General features: G+C 40.1%; 1 protein-coding gene across 1 annotated transcript in view; it reads left to right on the top strand.

Annotated features, from left to right (window-relative positions):
- TRMT2B (tRNA methyltransferase 2 homolog B) overlaps positions 1–16501 on the top strand; it is a 55264-nt gene extending 38763 nt beyond the window's left edge. Inside the window, 7 exon segments of the mRNA XM_044936496.1 lie at positions 1073–1171; positions 1435–1653; positions 1726–1733; positions 1824–1913; positions 3290–3406; positions 3638–3737; positions 15283–16501. Coding sequence (XP_044792431.1) covers positions 1073–1171; positions 1435–1653; positions 1726–1733; positions 1824–1913; positions 3290–3406; positions 3638–3737; positions 15283–15409 — 760 coding nt within the window. The 3' untranslated portion in view covers positions 15410–16501.
- The last annotated feature ends 297 nt before the right edge of the window (positions 16502–16798 follow it).

The raw sequence follows: 16798 nt of genomic DNA, 5'->3' as shown, positions 1-16798 counted from the left end.
TTTTTTTCAGAATATGGTCAGAATTTCATAATCCACATAATACTTTTACATTTGTAATACCCTTAGAACTTTCAAACATTCCAACATTAAAACATTCTTATGTGATCATCTCAAGTAATTTGTGAAGTAGACTAGAGAAGGAGAGGGTGGCATAGAGGTACCCAAGGTTAAAGGGCCAGTAAATAAATGCCAAGAGCCGACTCATTGGAAAAGACCCTCATACTGGGAAAGATTGAGGGCAGGAGGAGAATGGGGTGACAGAGGACAAGATGGTTGGAGAGCATCATCAAATCAATGGACATGAGTTAGAGCAAGCTCTGGGAGATGGTGAAGAACAGGGAAGGCTGGCATACTGCAGTCCATGGGGTTGCAGATTCGGGCACGACTTAAGAGACTAACAACAATAACAACAGAATAGCAAGGCTAAGGCTTGAACCTACATCATTGATTCCTGGCCTTTTAACTCTATAGCTCAAACATTGTTTATTTTCATATGTCCTTGTGTCAAGCTAATGGATAGGGCTCTCTGTAGAGATAACAAGAATTTTAAAACATTTGGGACTCGAAGAAAGAATTTAGTTACTATGGTCATTCTCTTCCATGCCCTTTCTTTCCTTTCTCCTAGGATGCATGTCTTCTGAGGTGGCATTTGGATGGGTGGGTGGGATATTTGAAACAGAAGTATGAAGCGAATTGAAAGGTCATTGTTTACTTGAAATGGAACAAAAGCTTAGTTTAGCTCCTTGGTTACAACAAGAATAAGTGTCACAGTTTCTTTCGAGAATTATTAAAGATGCTCAAACCAGAGAAAGTGCCATGTCTATGACACTTTAGGATTTGTCAAAACCCAATAAGCAAAGCAACGCTTCTGCTGAAATGTGAAAGTAACATTTTTTTTGGTTCTACAGAACATTGCTTTATGTTAAGTGTTATTTATAATAGGATTTGAGAAATGTACCTTCTTGTCTGACTGCTGCAGGGCTGATTACCATAGAGCTTGGCGAGAAAATTATCAGAGATGAGTTTTTGTTTGACTCCTGATTTTGTGCTCTGGGCATGAGGAGCTCTCTGTTCAGGAGGAGCTCTCTGTTCAGAAGGAAGCTGTAAAGGAGTTTTTCACCAAAGGGCCAGGAGCAGTCTGTGGCTTAACATCACTTTACCTCCAGGAAAGGTAAACCTGGGATAGCCCCACAGCAAGCCAGAGGCTGATGGCTTGGTATATCCTGGGTTGTGGATTAGTGAGGCAGAGCTGCTGACGGCTGAGTGACTGCATGTACCTCCATCCCCTGAGAGGGGAATACCAGCAGAGCTCTCAGGGCCATGCCATGGAGGCTTTGTCTCCTAGCTGAGATGCTGGGGGCTCCTTCTCCAGCCAACCACAGAGATAGGTTGGCCTGCCATTCCAAAGGGTTGTCTTCTTTTATTCTTTTGTAGCACAATGACCCATTACAGCCATCAGCAGTTCCCCTACTAGCTCTTCTTTGGGGACCCCCACATCTTTGAAGATCTCCTAGGCTTGAAGTTCTGCATGTCTCCGGATGCCTTTGTCCAGGTCAACACTGCTGGTGCAGAGATGCTGTATCAGACTGTGGGCGAGCTGAGTGGAGTGAACTCTAACACCATCCTCCTTGACATCTGCTGTGGAACTGGCAAGTGGCAGCCCAGGTCAGAATCTGCATGCAGCTTACCTCCCTACCATCTACCCTGCACCCAGGGCCCTTGCAGACTGGGAGGTTGTGGTAGTGGTATAGGCATAAGCTCACTGGTCTCATACCCTAAAATACCCTCCTCTTATTCTCTCCTACTTCTTCAGGTGTGATCAGCCTCTCTGGCCCAGTATACCTCCTAGGTCCTTGGGATTGAGTTGGTGGAGCAGGTGGCAGAGGATGCCAGGTGGACAGCAGCCTTCAACGGTACACTGCTTACCTTCTGGGGAAAAATTAAGAGTTGTTGTTGTTCCTCTGCCATGGGAAAGAGCATGCACTGTATCCACGACTGTGGGGAGGAAGGGAAAGTATTCTGGAGTGGTCAGAGTTGGATCCTGATGGTTTTCCAAAAGAGGTCCCAATAACTAATCTCCTCCCCCTTTTATTTTTAAATTGAAGTATAGTTGATTTATGTGATGTGAGTGAAAGTCGCTAAGTCGTGTCTGGCTCTTTGTGACCCCATGTGCTGCAGCCTGCCAGGCTCCTCTGTACATGGAATTCTCCAGGCAAGAATACTGGAGTGGGTTGCCATTTCCTTCTCTAATAGTTGATTTATAGTGTTGTGTTAGTTTCAGGTGTATAGCAAAATGATTCATATATATATATATATATATATATATATATATACACACACATACACACACACATATATATATATATTCATTTTTAGATTATTTTCCCTTATAAGTTATTACGAAATATTGAGTGTAGTTCCCTGTCCTAAACAATAGGTCCTTGTTGGTTACCTATTTTATATATAGTAGTATGTATCTGTTAATTTATCCCTCCTGAAGTTATCCCAAACTCCTAATTTATCCCTCCTGAACCATTCTTTTTTTCTATCTAGAAAAAGCCTAAAGAAAGGAATAAGCCTAGTTGATAGAAAGGGAGCTTGGCAAAGCTTTAATATAAAAGAGCCTTCTTGACATTAGACTTACGAGGCATCATAACATAATACAGTCAGTTTCAAACTATTTTTAGCAATAAGATCTTTTCTTTGAACAAAGTCTTCTGCCAAATGCAACATAGAAAAAAGATTTTATCTCCCCCTCTACCTCACCCCCAGACAGTTCCTGAGGCTCTGTGTGAAAGCCTCCAACATAGCAGAAGGAGCACTTGAGTTATAGTCAAGGTTTTCTTCTTGGTATAGGTCCTTAAGTACTGTGTGAGTTGCTGAATTGTAAAATAATACATCTAGTCTCTCAAGGTGAAAGTCTTACTGAGATACTGCAAGGGAAGCGCATTGGAAAAAATGAATCAGGTGTAAAGCATTTCTTTCATTGTTAGGCAGAAATATGCTAGATCCAATGGGAAGATCCCTGGCTTCTGCATGTTTCCATAAAGCTGAAGTTCCCCACCCCTAACTGCTGGGCTTGTTCTTTTTTTTTTTCATTTATTTATTTTTATTTGAAGGATAATTGCCTTACAATATTGTGTTGGTTTCTACCAAACATCAGCATGAATCAGCCATAGGTTTGCCCATGTCCCCTCCCACTTGAACATCCCTCTCACCTCCCTCCCTGTCCCACCCCTCTAGGTTGTTACCAAGCCCTGGTTATGGCATGTGGGCCTCTCTTTTGCAGGCATCACCAACTGTGAATTCCACCCTGGTCAAGCAGAGATTTTGCCACAGCTACTACAGTCAAAGGAAGATGGGCAGTCAATTGTTGCTGTGGTGAACCCAGCCTGGGCAGGACTGTGTAAGGATGACTAGCTTTCCTGCTACAGAGCAAGTTAGGCGTTTCCATGATGTCTACCAGCTTTGGTTCCTCGCATCTACACCTTGGTAAGGCTGCTCTTAGTGGGCTGGCTCTGAACCTGCTTCTCCTCTTTATTCCTAACCAGTCCTGTGTGCTCACCAGTTGGGAGTTTGTGATAACCTGGACCATGATAGTTGAATTATATTAATAGCAATGTGTTTCCTCCTTCAGACTACCAGGTGGTTCAAGCCAATCACAACTGCGGGGCCATCCACACTCTAGTTTTTGTTTCCTACAAGCCCCATGGTGAAACCACAAGGAACATCATTGAGTGAGTCTTGACTTCATTTTCAGATTATCTTTTCCTGATGATCAAAGTAATCCTTAATGTTATGTTTATTGTACAGAATTTGGAAAGCATAGAGAAGTGAAAAGAAATAAAAAAGTCATTATACTATCATCAAGTGTTAGTTATGGGGCCAGATCATGGATGAGGCAAGTAAAGCAACCCACATTGGGTATAAAATTTAAGAGGATACCCCAAATCTTAGTAATCAAGACACATTTAAAAAATTATTTATGTATTTATTTATTTTTGGCTGCACTGGGTCTTTGTTGCTGTGCAGGGGCCTTCTCTTAAGACAGAGCATGGGCTCTAGGTACGAGGGCTCAGCAATTGTGGTGCACAGGCCCAGCTGCCGTGAGGCATGTGGAATCTTCCCAGACAAGGGATCAAACTGTTGTCCCCCTTGTTGGCAGACAGATTCTTAACCACTGGACCACCAGGGAAATCCTCAAGAACATTTTTAATGCAATATTTTAAAAAATTAAAATTAGTCCAAAATATCTGTGAACAAAATACTAAGTTTTTTACTAAGTGAGATTCATTCCTGTACTTGCTAAACCATGCCTTATTCATCTTACTCTAGTCCTGGCCCTACTTTCAATAAAACTTTATTTATAAAAGCAAGCAGCCAGTCTGCAGGTCATAGTTTTACAATTTGATTTTCCAGATTATTGTATGAAGATATCATTTGTCTTGATTACTGAGTTTGGGGCACCCTTTTACATTTTGCACCCACAATGAATGCCTCCTGCTTTATTCCCAGTTCTGACCCTGGTCAATTATTTTGATCTTTGAAATGTTCTTTTCTTGTAATCTATCTCTCTCTCTCATTTTACATAAGTAACATAACTTCTTTGTAATATTCAAACAATATAGGTAAGCATAAAGTACAAATGAGGGAATTCCTTTGCAGTCCAGTGATTAGGACTCTGTGCTCTCACTGTCAAGGGCCCGGCTTCAGTCCCTGGATGGGGAACTAAGATCCTACAAGCTGTATGGTGTGGCATAAATAGATAGGCAGACAGATAAATTAAAGATGATATACCTAGGTGAAAGTGCAAATTAAAAGGAAATAAATTGAGCTTTCAAGTTAGTGAGCTAGAAAAAGAACAGTGATGTTAAGAATAACTGAAGGAAGAAATCACTAACATTTAAAATTCCAGAAATTAATGAACTACAAAACAAAAAAACCTATAGACTTCAACAAATAAACCAAAAGGTATCATTGAAAGAAGAAAATGAAATAGATAAGTAAACCTAATCAAGAATATAGTCTTAAATGAGAAAAAGAGTATAACTATGGGAGAAGGCAATGGCAACCCACTCCAGTACTCTTGCCTGGAAAATCCCATGGGCAGAGGAGTCTGGTACGCTGCAGTTCCATGGGGTCGCTAAGAGTCGGACACGACTGAGCAACTTCGCTTTCACTTTTCACTTTCATGCATTGGAGAAGGAAATGGCAACCCACTCCAGTGTTCTTGCCTGGAGAATCCTGGGGACGGGGGATCCTGGTGGGCTGCCGTCTATGGGGTCGCACAGAGTCGGACACGACTGAAGCAACTTAGCAGCAGCAGCAGCATAGGTATGAAGACATTTTTAAAAATTTAAAGAAGTACTTTGTATAACTCCCTCCTAATACTTTGAAAACCTAGGTGAAATGGAAGATTTTCAAGAAGAATGCAAATGGCTAATATTAATTCTAGAAGCTATAGTAAACTTTTAACATACCAGTACCCACAAGAAAAAATTAAGAAAGTAGTTAAAGAGCTTCTTCTGACCAAAATAAAGTCATGAAGCCCATATATTTTCACACTCTTATTTCCTTCTCTTTTCTCGAATACTCTTCCAGTTGTCCTTTATTTTCATTATACAGTTTAAAAATGTTTATATATATGTTTATGAAGATGGGACCTCAAATCACTGAGGAACAAATGAACTACTTAATAGATTAGATGGTGGTTGACAACTGGGGAGCCAAGGCAAAAAAAAAAAAATGATTGGATCCATATCTCATGCTGCAGACCAGGATAAATTATAGAAGAGTTGAAGATTTAAGTGTAAAAGGAAGAAATCAAAAATATACCCTAGGAAATCAGAGAATTTTTAAAAATAATCTTGAAGTGTAGAAACCCTAACTATGAAAATTCAGAAGCCATATAATAAAAGGTGGTTAAGTGTGGCTACATAAAACATAATTTCCTTTATTACACAATACACAAAAATGATTTCAAAATGGATTTAAGGAACTAAATGTAAGAACCTGAAACATGGGAGTACATCTCTTTGACCTTGGGTTAGGCAAAGCCTTCTCAGAAATAACATCAAAGACATAAGGAACAGTTACAAGAATGTGTGTGTGTGTGTGTGTGTGTATGTGTGCGTGTGTGTGTGTGTAATGGAACATCATCAAAGGTTAAAGAAAAAAAACTTTTTGTGCTACAAATGATACCATCAAGAAAGTGAAAAGAATCCACAGAATAACAGAATAGGAGAAAATATTTGAAAAATCATTTACCTGATAAGGGACTGGTGTCCAGAAGCCAGGCACAGAAGGTCACATAGTATATGATTTCATTTATAGGAAATGTCCAGACTAGACAGATCTCTAGAGACAGAAAGTAGATTTGTTGCCTAGGCCTTAGAGTCGGAGAAGGCAATGGCACCCCACTCCAGTACTCTTGCTGGAAAATCCCATGGACGGAGGAGCCTGGTAGGGTGCAGTCCATGGGGTCGCTAGGAATTGGACACGACTGAGCGATTTCACTTTCACTTTTCACTTTCATGCACTGGAGAAGGAAATGGCAACCTACTCCAGTGTTCTTGCCTGGAGAATCCCAGGGACGGGGGAGCCTGGTGGGCTGCCATTTAAGGGGTCGCGCAGAGTTGGACATGACTGAAGTGACTTAGCAGCAGCAGCAGTAGGCCTTAGAGTGGGGCTTCCCTGGTGGCTCAGCAGTAAATAATCTGTCTGCTAATGCAGGAGACTCCGATTCGATCCCTTGGTCAGGAAGATCCCCTAGAGAAGGAAATGGCAGCCCACTCCAGTTTTCTTGCCTGGGAAATCCCATGGAGAGAGGAGCCTGGTGGGCTACAGTTCACGGGGTTGCAAAGAGTCAGATACGACTTAGCAACTGAACAACAACAGGGCAGAGGATCGGGGGTTTGAGGAGAAATGGGGAGTAACTGCTAAGGAGTTAATGAAAATATTTCAAAATTGATTGTTGTTATAGATGCATAACCCTGTGACTATACCAAAAACCACTGAACTGAATAAATGATTGTGCTTTATGGTATCTGAATTATATTACAATAAAACAGTTTAAAAAATCAATAACTTGCTTGATAAAAAACATCAAAAGCAAAGAGAGGAGAAAACGTACAAACTGGAAAAAATTTGCAGTTCATATCACAAAGGCTTTTTTCCTTTATTTAGGGGAACACATGTATACCTGTGGTGGATTCATTTTGATATTTGGCAAAACTAATACAGTTACGTAAAGTTTAAAAATAAAATTAAAAAAAAAAAAGAATAAACTCCTGGAAATAGATAAGAAAAAACACAATAGCCTAAAAGGAAAATGAATGCATGATATAAAAAGAAAACATAAATGTGTTTATGACCCATGAGAGGAAGTTCAGTGTCTTCCATTACAGTGAAAATGCAAATTAAAACTACCCTGAGATACCATTTTTGTATCTTAGATTGGCAATTTCATAAATTTGATAATGTACTGTTGGCAGTACTGTGGGGAAACACAAATCCTAAAAATCTACCAATCAGAGTGTAAATTAGCACTATCTCTATGGAGGGAAATTTAGCAATATGGATTAAAATTATAAATATGTACATACCCTTTGACACAGTAATTCCATTCCTGAGGCTTTTTCCTACAAATATACTGATATACATTGATTGATTGATTGCAATATTGTAACAGCAAATGATGAAATAGCCTAAAAGCCCCATCAATGAGCAACTAAGTTAAATTAAATATGCTACATCCCATACAATCGAATACCATTTTTTCCTAACTTCCTGGCCCTCAGTTCAGTTCAGTTGCTCAGTCATGTCTGACTCTTTGCGACCCCATGAATCGCAGCACGCCAGGCCTCCCTGTCCATCACCAATTCCCGGAATTCACTCAGACTCATGTCCATCGAGTTGGTGATGCCATCCAGCCATCTCATCCTCTGTCGTCCCCTTCTCCTCCTGCCCCCAATCCCTCCCAGCATCAGAGTCTTTTCCAGTGAGTCAACTTTTCACATGAGGTGGCCAAAGTACTGGAGTTTCAGCTTTAGCATCATCCCTTCCAAAGAAATCCCAGGGCTGATTTCCTTCAGAATGGACTGGTTGGATCTCCTTGCAGTCCAAGGGACTCTCAAGAGTCTTCTCCAACACCACAGTTCAAAAGCATCAATTCTTTGGTGCTCAGCTTTCTTCACAGTCAAACTCTCACATCCATACATGACCACTGGAAAAACCATAGCCTTGACTAGCTGGACCTTTGTTGGCAAAGTAATGTCTCTGCTTTTCAATATGCTATCTAGGTTGGTCATAACTTTTCTTCCAAGGAGTAAGCATCTTTTAATTTCATGGCTGCAGTCACCATCTGCAGTGATTTTGGAGCCCCCCAAAATAAAGTCTGACACTGTTTCCACTGTTTACCCATCTATTTCCCATGAAGTGATGGAACCAGATGCCATGATCTTCATTTTCTGAATGTTGAGCTTTAAGCCAACTTTTTCACTCTCCTCTTTCACTTTCATCAACAGGCTTTTTAGTTCCTCTTCACTTTCTGCCATAAGGGTGGTGTCATCTGCATATCTGAGGTTATTGATATTTCTCCCGACAATCTTGATTCCAGCTTGTGCTTCTTCCAGCCCAGCGTTTCTCATGATGTACTCTGCATAAATAAGCAGGGTGACAATATATAGCCTTGACATACTCCTTTTCCTATTTGGAACCAGTCTGTTGTTCCATGTCCAGTTCTAACTGTTGCTTCCTGACCTGCATATAGGTTTCTCAAGAGGCAGGTCAGGTGGTCTGGTATTCCTATCTCTTTCAGAATTTTCCACAGTTTATTGTGATCCACACAGTCAAAGGCTTTAGCATAGTCAATAAAGCAGAAATAGATGTTTTTCTGGAACTCTCTTGCTTTTTCGATGATCCAGCGTATGTTGGCAATTTGATCTCTGGTTCCTCTGCCTTTTCTAAAACCAGCTTGAACATCTGGAAGTTCACAGTTCACGTATTGCTGAAGCCTGGCTTGGAGAATTTTGAGCATTACTTTACTAGCATGTGAGATGAGTGCAATTATGCGGTAGTTTGAGCATTCTTTGGCATTGCCTTTCTTTGGGGTTGGAATGAAAACTGACCTTTTCCAGTCCTGTGGCCACTGCTGAGTTTTCCAAATTTGCTGGCATATTGAGTGCAGCACTTTTACAAGAGGGCATCAGAGGGCAGACACACTGAAACCATAATCACAGAAAACTAGTCAATCTAATCACACTAGGACCACAGCCTTGTCTAACTCAATGAAACTAAGCCATTCCCAAGGGGCCACCCAAGACAGGCGGGTCATGGTGGAGAGGGCTGACAGAATGTGGTCCACTGGAGAAGGGAATGGCAAACCACTTCACTGTTCTAGAACCCCATGAACAGTATGAAAAGGCAAAATGAAACGATACTGAAAGAGAAACTCCCCAGGTCAGTAGGTGCCCAATATGCTATTGGAGATCAGTGGAGAAATAACTCCAGAAAGAATGAAGGGATGGAGCCAAAGCAAAAACAATACCCAGTTGTGGATGTGACTGGTGATAGAAGCAAGGTCCAATGCTGTAAAGAGCAATATTGCATAGGAACCTGGAATGTCAGGTCCGTGAATCAAGGCAAATTGAAAGTGGTCAAACAGGAGATGACAGGAGTTAACGTCGACATTCTAGGAATCAGCGAACTAAAATGGACTGGAATGGGTGAATTTAACTCAGATGACCATTATATCTACTACTGTGGGCAGGAATCCCTCAGAAGAAATGGAATAGCCATCATGGTCAACAGAAGAGTCCTAAATGCAGTACTTGGATGCAATCTCAAAAACAACAGAATGATCTCTGTTCGTTTCCAGGGCAAACCATTCAATATCACAGTAATCCAAGTCTATGCCCCAACCAGTAACACTGAAGAAGCTGAAGTCGAACAGTTCTATGAAGACCTACAAGATCTTTTAGAACTAACACCCAAAAAAGATGTCCTTTTCATTATAGGGGACTGGAATGCAAAAGTAGGAAGTCAAGAAACACCTGGAGTAACAGGAAAATTTGGCCTTGGAATACGGAATGAAGCAGGGCAAAGACTAACAAGAGTTTTGCCAAGAAAATGCACTGGTCATAGCAAACACCCTCTTCCAATAACACAAGAGAAGACTCTACACATGGACATAACCAGATGGTCGACACCAAAATCAGATTGATTATATTCTTTGCAGCCAAAGATGGAGAAGCTCTATACAGTCAGCAAAAACAAGACCAGGAGCTGACTGTGGCTCAGATCATGAACTCCTTATTGCCAAATTCAGACTGAAATTGAAGAAAGTAGGGAAAACCACTAGACCATTCAGGTATGACCTAAATTAAATCCTGGCCCTAGGTAACCACTAATCTATTTTGTCTTTATGGATTTGCCTATCCTGCACAATTCATACAAGTGAAGTTCTTTGCAAATATGGTCCTTTGTATCTGACTTCTTTCTCTTAGCATGATATTTGTAGGGTTCATCTCTGTTGTAGCATGTAGCAGTACTTCATTCCTTTTTATGGCTGAATAATATTCCATTCTATAGATACACCACATTTTATTTGTTCACTCGTGAGTTGAGGGGCACTTAGGTTGTTTCCTTATTTGGCTATTATGAGTGGTATTGCTATGAATATTCATGTGCAAATTTTTGTGAGAACATATATTTTCATTTCTCTTGGGAAGATACCTAGTAGTGGAATTGCTGGGTCATATGATACCTATTTTAACCTTTTGTGGAACTGCCAGACTATTTCTAAAGCAGCTAGCCCATGTTATATTCCCAGCAGCAGTATGTGAATGTTTCACTTTCTCTATATTCTTGTCAACTCTACTGTCTGTGTTTTTTGTTATATACATCCCAGTGGGTGAGAAGTGGTATTTCTTGTGGTTTTGATTGCATTTCCCCATGGTTAATGATGTTAACCGTGCATTTCCCTGTGGTTAATGGTGTTGAGCATTTTTTCATGTTTGTTGGCCATTTGTATATATTCTTTGGAGACCTGTTTATATAGATGTTTTGCCCATTTTTCAGTTGGGTCATCTTTTTATTATTGAGTTTTAATAATTCTTTTAAAATTATAGATACAAGTTCCTTATCAGATACATGATTTGCAAAAATTCTCTACTATTGTGTGGGTTGTCTGTTCACTTTCGTGACATTATCCTTTGAAGCACAAGATTATTTAATTATGATGATGTCCAGTCTGTTTTTCTTTTGTGGCTTCTGATTTTGGTTATAAGGTATGTTACTAAGTGGAAATAGCAAGGTATTCATAATATTTTTGTAAAAAAGGGCAAAAGATGAACAGAATATTTATTTGTATTTGCTGTATATGCATAGAGAAATTGGTAAGTTTTATAAGAAACTGATAATTGAAAAAAATTAAAATGAAAAGGACTTCCCTGCATTCTAGTGGTTAAGAGTCTGCATTTCCACAGCAAGAGGCACAGTTTTGTTCCCCGGTCAGAGGACTAAGATTCCAAATGTCATGCCACATGGCTGGAGGGGGGAAAAAAAAGAAACTGATAATAGTAGTTACCTACTGTGGAGGAAAACTACAGGGATGGGAGTCAGAGGTAGGGAGAAACTTCATTATATATCTTTACATGTTGCTTCACTTTGGAATAAAATGAAAATATTTTGCAAAACAGCAGATTAAAAATGCAATGATTTAGAGTAAGCCTAGGATTCTGCTAATGGTCAGACTGAGTAAAACAAGCAACATGGTGTCAAAAAGGCAAGAAAATTTTATTTTGAAAAGATGGTATGTGCACGTGGTAGAAAAATTAAAACAGTATAAAAAAGTGCTTGTGCATGTAGTTAATGAGTCTTTTTTATTCCTGGCTCCTAGTGCTTCAGATGTCACTACTCTTACTAGTTTCTTGTATAGCCTACCAGAGATATTCTGTGTGTGTGTGTGTGTGTGTGTGTGTATGTATGTGTACACATCCTTCTTTATCTCTTTTTGAAACAAGTGGAAACAGACTATAAACACTGTTCTAAAGGACCTAGAGATTATCATATTAAGTGAAGTAAGTCATACAGGGAAGGACAAATATCATACGATATCTCTCACTTCAGTCAGTTCAATTGCTCAGTCGTGTCCAACTCTTTGCAACCCTATGGACTGTAGCACACTAGGCTTTCCTGTCCATCACCAACTCCCAGAGCTTGCTCAAACTCATATCCATTGAGTTGGTGATGGCATCCAGCCATCTCATCCTCTGGCATCCCCTTCTCCTCCTGCCTTCAATCTTTCCCAGCATCAGGGTCTTTTCCAGTGAGTCAGTTATTCGCATCAGGTGGCCAAAGTATTGGAATTTTAGCTTCAGCATCAGTCCTTCCAATGAATATTCAGGACTGATTTCCTTTAGGAGTGACTGGTTTGATCTCTTTGTAGTCCAAGGGACTCTCAAGAGTCTTCTCCAACACCACAGTTCAAAAGCATCAATTCTTCATCACTCAGCTTTCTTTGTAGTCCAACTCTCACATCCATGCATGACTACTGGAAAAACCGTAGCTTTGACTAAATGGACCTTTGTTGGCAAGGTAATGTCTCTGCTTTTTAATATGCTGTCTAGGTTGGTCATGGCTTTTCTTCTAAGGAGCAAGTGTCTTTTAATTTCATGGCTCCAGTCACCATCTGCAATGATTTTGGAGCCCAAGATAATAAAATCTGTCACTGTTTCCATTGTTTCTCCATCTATTTGCCATGAAATGATGGGACCAGATGCCATGATCTTAGTTTTTTGAATGTTGAGTTTTAAGCCAGCTTTTTCACTCTCCTCTTTCACTTTCATCAAGAGGCTGTTTAGTTCTTCCACTTTTTGCCCTAAGGGTGGTGTCATCTGCATATCTGAGGTTATTGGTATTTCTCCCAACAAACTTGATTCCAGCTTGTGCTTCATCCAGCCTAGCATTTCGCATGATGTACTCTGCATATAAGTTAAATAAGCAGGGTGACAATACACAGCCTTGACATACTCCTTTCCCAATTTGGAACCAGTTCATTGTTCCATGTCCGGTTCTAACTGTTGCTTCTTGACCTGCTTACAGGTTTCTCAGGAGGCAGGTCAGGTGGTCTGGTATTCTCATCTCTTGAAGAATTTTCCATAGTTTGATGTGATCTACACAGTCAAACTGTGGGGCTTCCCCTGTGGCTCATCTGGTATAGAATCTGCCTGTAATGTGGGAGACCTGGGTTTGATCCCTGGGTTGGGAAGATCTGTTGGAGAAGGGAAAGGCTACCCACTCCAGTATTCTGGCTTAAAGAATTCCATGGACTGTTTAGTTCACGGGGTTGCAAAGAGTCAGACAGGACTGAGCGACTTTCACACTCACACAGTCAAAAGCTTTGGCGTAAATCAATGAAGCAGAAGTAGATGTTTTTCTGGAATTCTCTTGCTTTTTCTATAATCCAATGAAATCACTTATATGTGTAATCTAAAAAGGTGATGTAAACAAACTTATTTGCAAAACAGAAATAGACTCACAGACATAGAAAACAAAATTATGGTTACCAAAGGGGTTAGCAGTGGTTAGTGGGGAGATAAATTAGGAATTTGGAATTAACATATATACACTACTATATATAAAATGGGTCTTCCTAAGTGGAACTAGTGGTAAGGAACCTGCTTACCAGTGCAGGAAATGAAAGAGATGTGGGTTCGATCCCTGGGTTGAGAAGATCCCCTGGAGGAGGGAATGGCAATGCACTCCAGTATTCTTGCCTGGAGAATCCCATTGACAGAGGAGCCTGGCAGGCTACAGTCCATGGGGTCCAAGAGAGTCAGATGCAACTGAAGCGACTTAGCACACAGCATGCACATAAATAAAATAGATAAACAACAATGACCTACTGTATAGCACAGGGAACTATATTCATTGTCTTGTAATAGCCTTTAATGGGAAAGAATTTTAAAAAGAATATATATTGTATATAATATATAAGTATAACTGAATCACTTTGCTGTACACCTGAAACTACCACAATATTGTAAATTAGCTATACTTCAATTAAAAAAGTTTTAAAAGCCATTGTTCTGCACCATGCTTGCCACTTAACAAAAGACTTTGGAGATTGTTCTACAATGATGTAGAATCTATATCAGTACTTATAGGTCTACTGGATTTTTTAGTATAGGCTATATAGTTTTAACTTCCATAAATATGTCATTTAACTTGTCTGTTGCTATTTGTGATGTGTGGGCTTCTCACTGTGATGGCTTCTCTTGTTGCAGAGCACAAGGCTCTAGGGTGCAGGCTTCTGTAGTTTCATTGTGCAGGCTCAGTAGTTGTGGAACGTGGGCTTAGTTGCTTCAGAGCCTGTGAAATTTTCCCAGACCAGGGATTGAATCCATGTCTCCTGCATTGACAGGCAGATTCTTAACCACTGGACCACCAGGGAAGTCTAATACAACATTTTTAAACAACTGTTTGGTCATACATATCTTAGGGCCTTAAAAACATACAGACTCTACTTAAAAACATACAGTTCTACTACATAACTAAAAATGTATGCAAAAATTTTACTGTCAGAGTATTGATGAAGAAATTTTTTGAAATAGCAAAAGGTTAGAAACAACTTATATTTCCAGAGGCAAGGAATTAGATAAATAAGCTACATTACATTTATTTAATGAAATACCATATAGCCAATAAATAAGAGGTAACTACATATAATATAGTGGAAAGATGCTCATGATACATTATTACTTGAAGAAATTGTTGTAAAGCAATATGTATAATGTGTACAGTGTGATTCCACTTTAAGACACCAACTTAAATGTACATACTTGGGAAGATATATCCTAAAAAGTTAGCAGCAGTTATTCTTCACTGAATGGTGAGCTTATAGGTGAATTTTTGTTCTAAATTTTCAATAGAGTAAGTCAGTAATATATATATTAATTACATAGTGTTTGCAGATTATACAAAAATGTGTGATGCTCCATTTACCATTGAGCCCCTACTTTGTGTTACACACTAAGAACACAGAGATGAATAATAAGCAGTTTTGGCCTCATTTCTACCCTTAAAAAGATTATATACTCCCATGAGGAAGATGGTTTAAAAAAAAACAAACCCAGGTAGTTATATTAAATATGATAAGTGCTATTACAGAGAGAAACATGGGGCTGTGGGAACACAGAGCAAGGGCTTAAATTATAAGGAATTGGATTCCTATAGTTTCTCCTTGGTTTATTAAACTGATACTAGGATTGCTTTCTACAGCTTGTGCTGTCTTCCAGACTCCACTAAGAAGCTCCTCGGCAAGCCTTTCATCCTGAGACAAGCTGTGCCCGTGGATCTATTCCCCCACACCCCTCACTGCAAACTGGTGCTTCTCTTCACTCGATAAGCAGCCTCTTACAAGCCTGTCGGCTCTTTGTTAAGGTTGAAGTGTCAGTAACTTCCAGGTTTGGCATATTGTGACATCACAGACCCTGAAAACATTACTGAGGAAACCAATCTTTGGATCTTGAGCAGGAAGACTAAGTGGACCTCCTTCCCAAGGCAGATTTATAACCTTAGTTTTCAGGTTAACTGGCTCTCATGCAAATTTGCCTGGTTGTGACCATTCTTTGGATGTGGATCTGGACTATTCCTTCCTTTTGCTGTCAGCCTGTCATGGCTCGCTCGATCCCAGTTTATAGCCTGTCTCCTCCGTCTGGTTCTGCCTGTGGTGGGGTGACAATTGAGCTTTTCTCTGTATGTGGTCATAATTTCACATTGACTTGGGTATCTGTATTTACCCAGAGATTTTACTAGATATGTTCTGCATTCATGAGGTAGCCATGGATTAGAATTAGAAACAAGTCTAGCTTTTTCAAAAAGCAGAGTAAGCTATGAAGTGATTGCAGAGTGGCTGTGTGATCTCAGTAGAGCTTCATTCCTTTGGGTTTTTTAGGCTAGAACAGCCTTTAAAAGTGTGGTTATCCTTAAGAGCAATACCCCCAATTACCTCTCACCTATGGAAGGAGAAGTGATTGTAGTAGAGACCCTATGGGAAAGGAGAGCTTCAAAGAAGAAACTGAATACCTATAATTGTGCTGTGTAGTATGGAGGCAGAAAGTTCCAGAACCCCCTAATGATCCAGTATATACTATAACAAACTGGATATTGAAACTGACATTCTCTAGTCATGATTTCTTCAACTCTGGAGTTGTTCTTGGATATGTGCCCAACAATTTAAAAAAAAATTTTAATTGAAGTGTAATTGCTTTACAGAATTTTGTGGTTTTCTGTCATACATCAACAAGAATCAGCCATGTTCCCTTCCTCCAAGACCTCCCTCCCATCTCCCTTGCTATCCTACCCTTCAGCCTGTTAGAGCCCCTGTTTGAGTTCCCTGAGTCATACAGCAAATTCCCATTGGCTATCTATTTTACATATGGTATTGTAAATTTCTATGTTACTTTCTCCATACATCTCCCCTTCTTCCTCCTCTCCTCCCCCCATGTCCATAGATCTGTTCTCTATGTCTGTTTCTCCATTGCTGCCCTGAGAATAAATTCATCAGTGCTATCACTTTAGATTCCATATATATGTGTCAGGCAATGGCACCCCACTCCAGTACTCTTGCCTGGAAAATCCCATGGATGGAGGAGCCTGGTAGGCTGCAGTCCATGGGGTCGCGAAGAGTCAGACAGACTGAGCAACTTGACTTTTACTTTTCACTTTCATGCATTGGAGGAGGAAATGGCAACCCACTCCAGTGTTCTTGCCTGGAGAATCCCAGGGATGGGGG

This window comes from Bubalus bubalis, chromosome X (genome assembly GCF_019923935.1).
Source record: "Bubalus bubalis isolate 160015118507 breed Murrah chromosome X, NDDB_SH_1, whole genome shotgun sequence".
NCBI lineage: Eukaryota > Metazoa > Chordata > Mammalia > Artiodactyla > Bovidae > Bubalus > Bubalus bubalis.
Note: the sequence above shows the minus strand (reverse complement) of the source record. Positions and strands in the feature narration are given on the sequence as shown.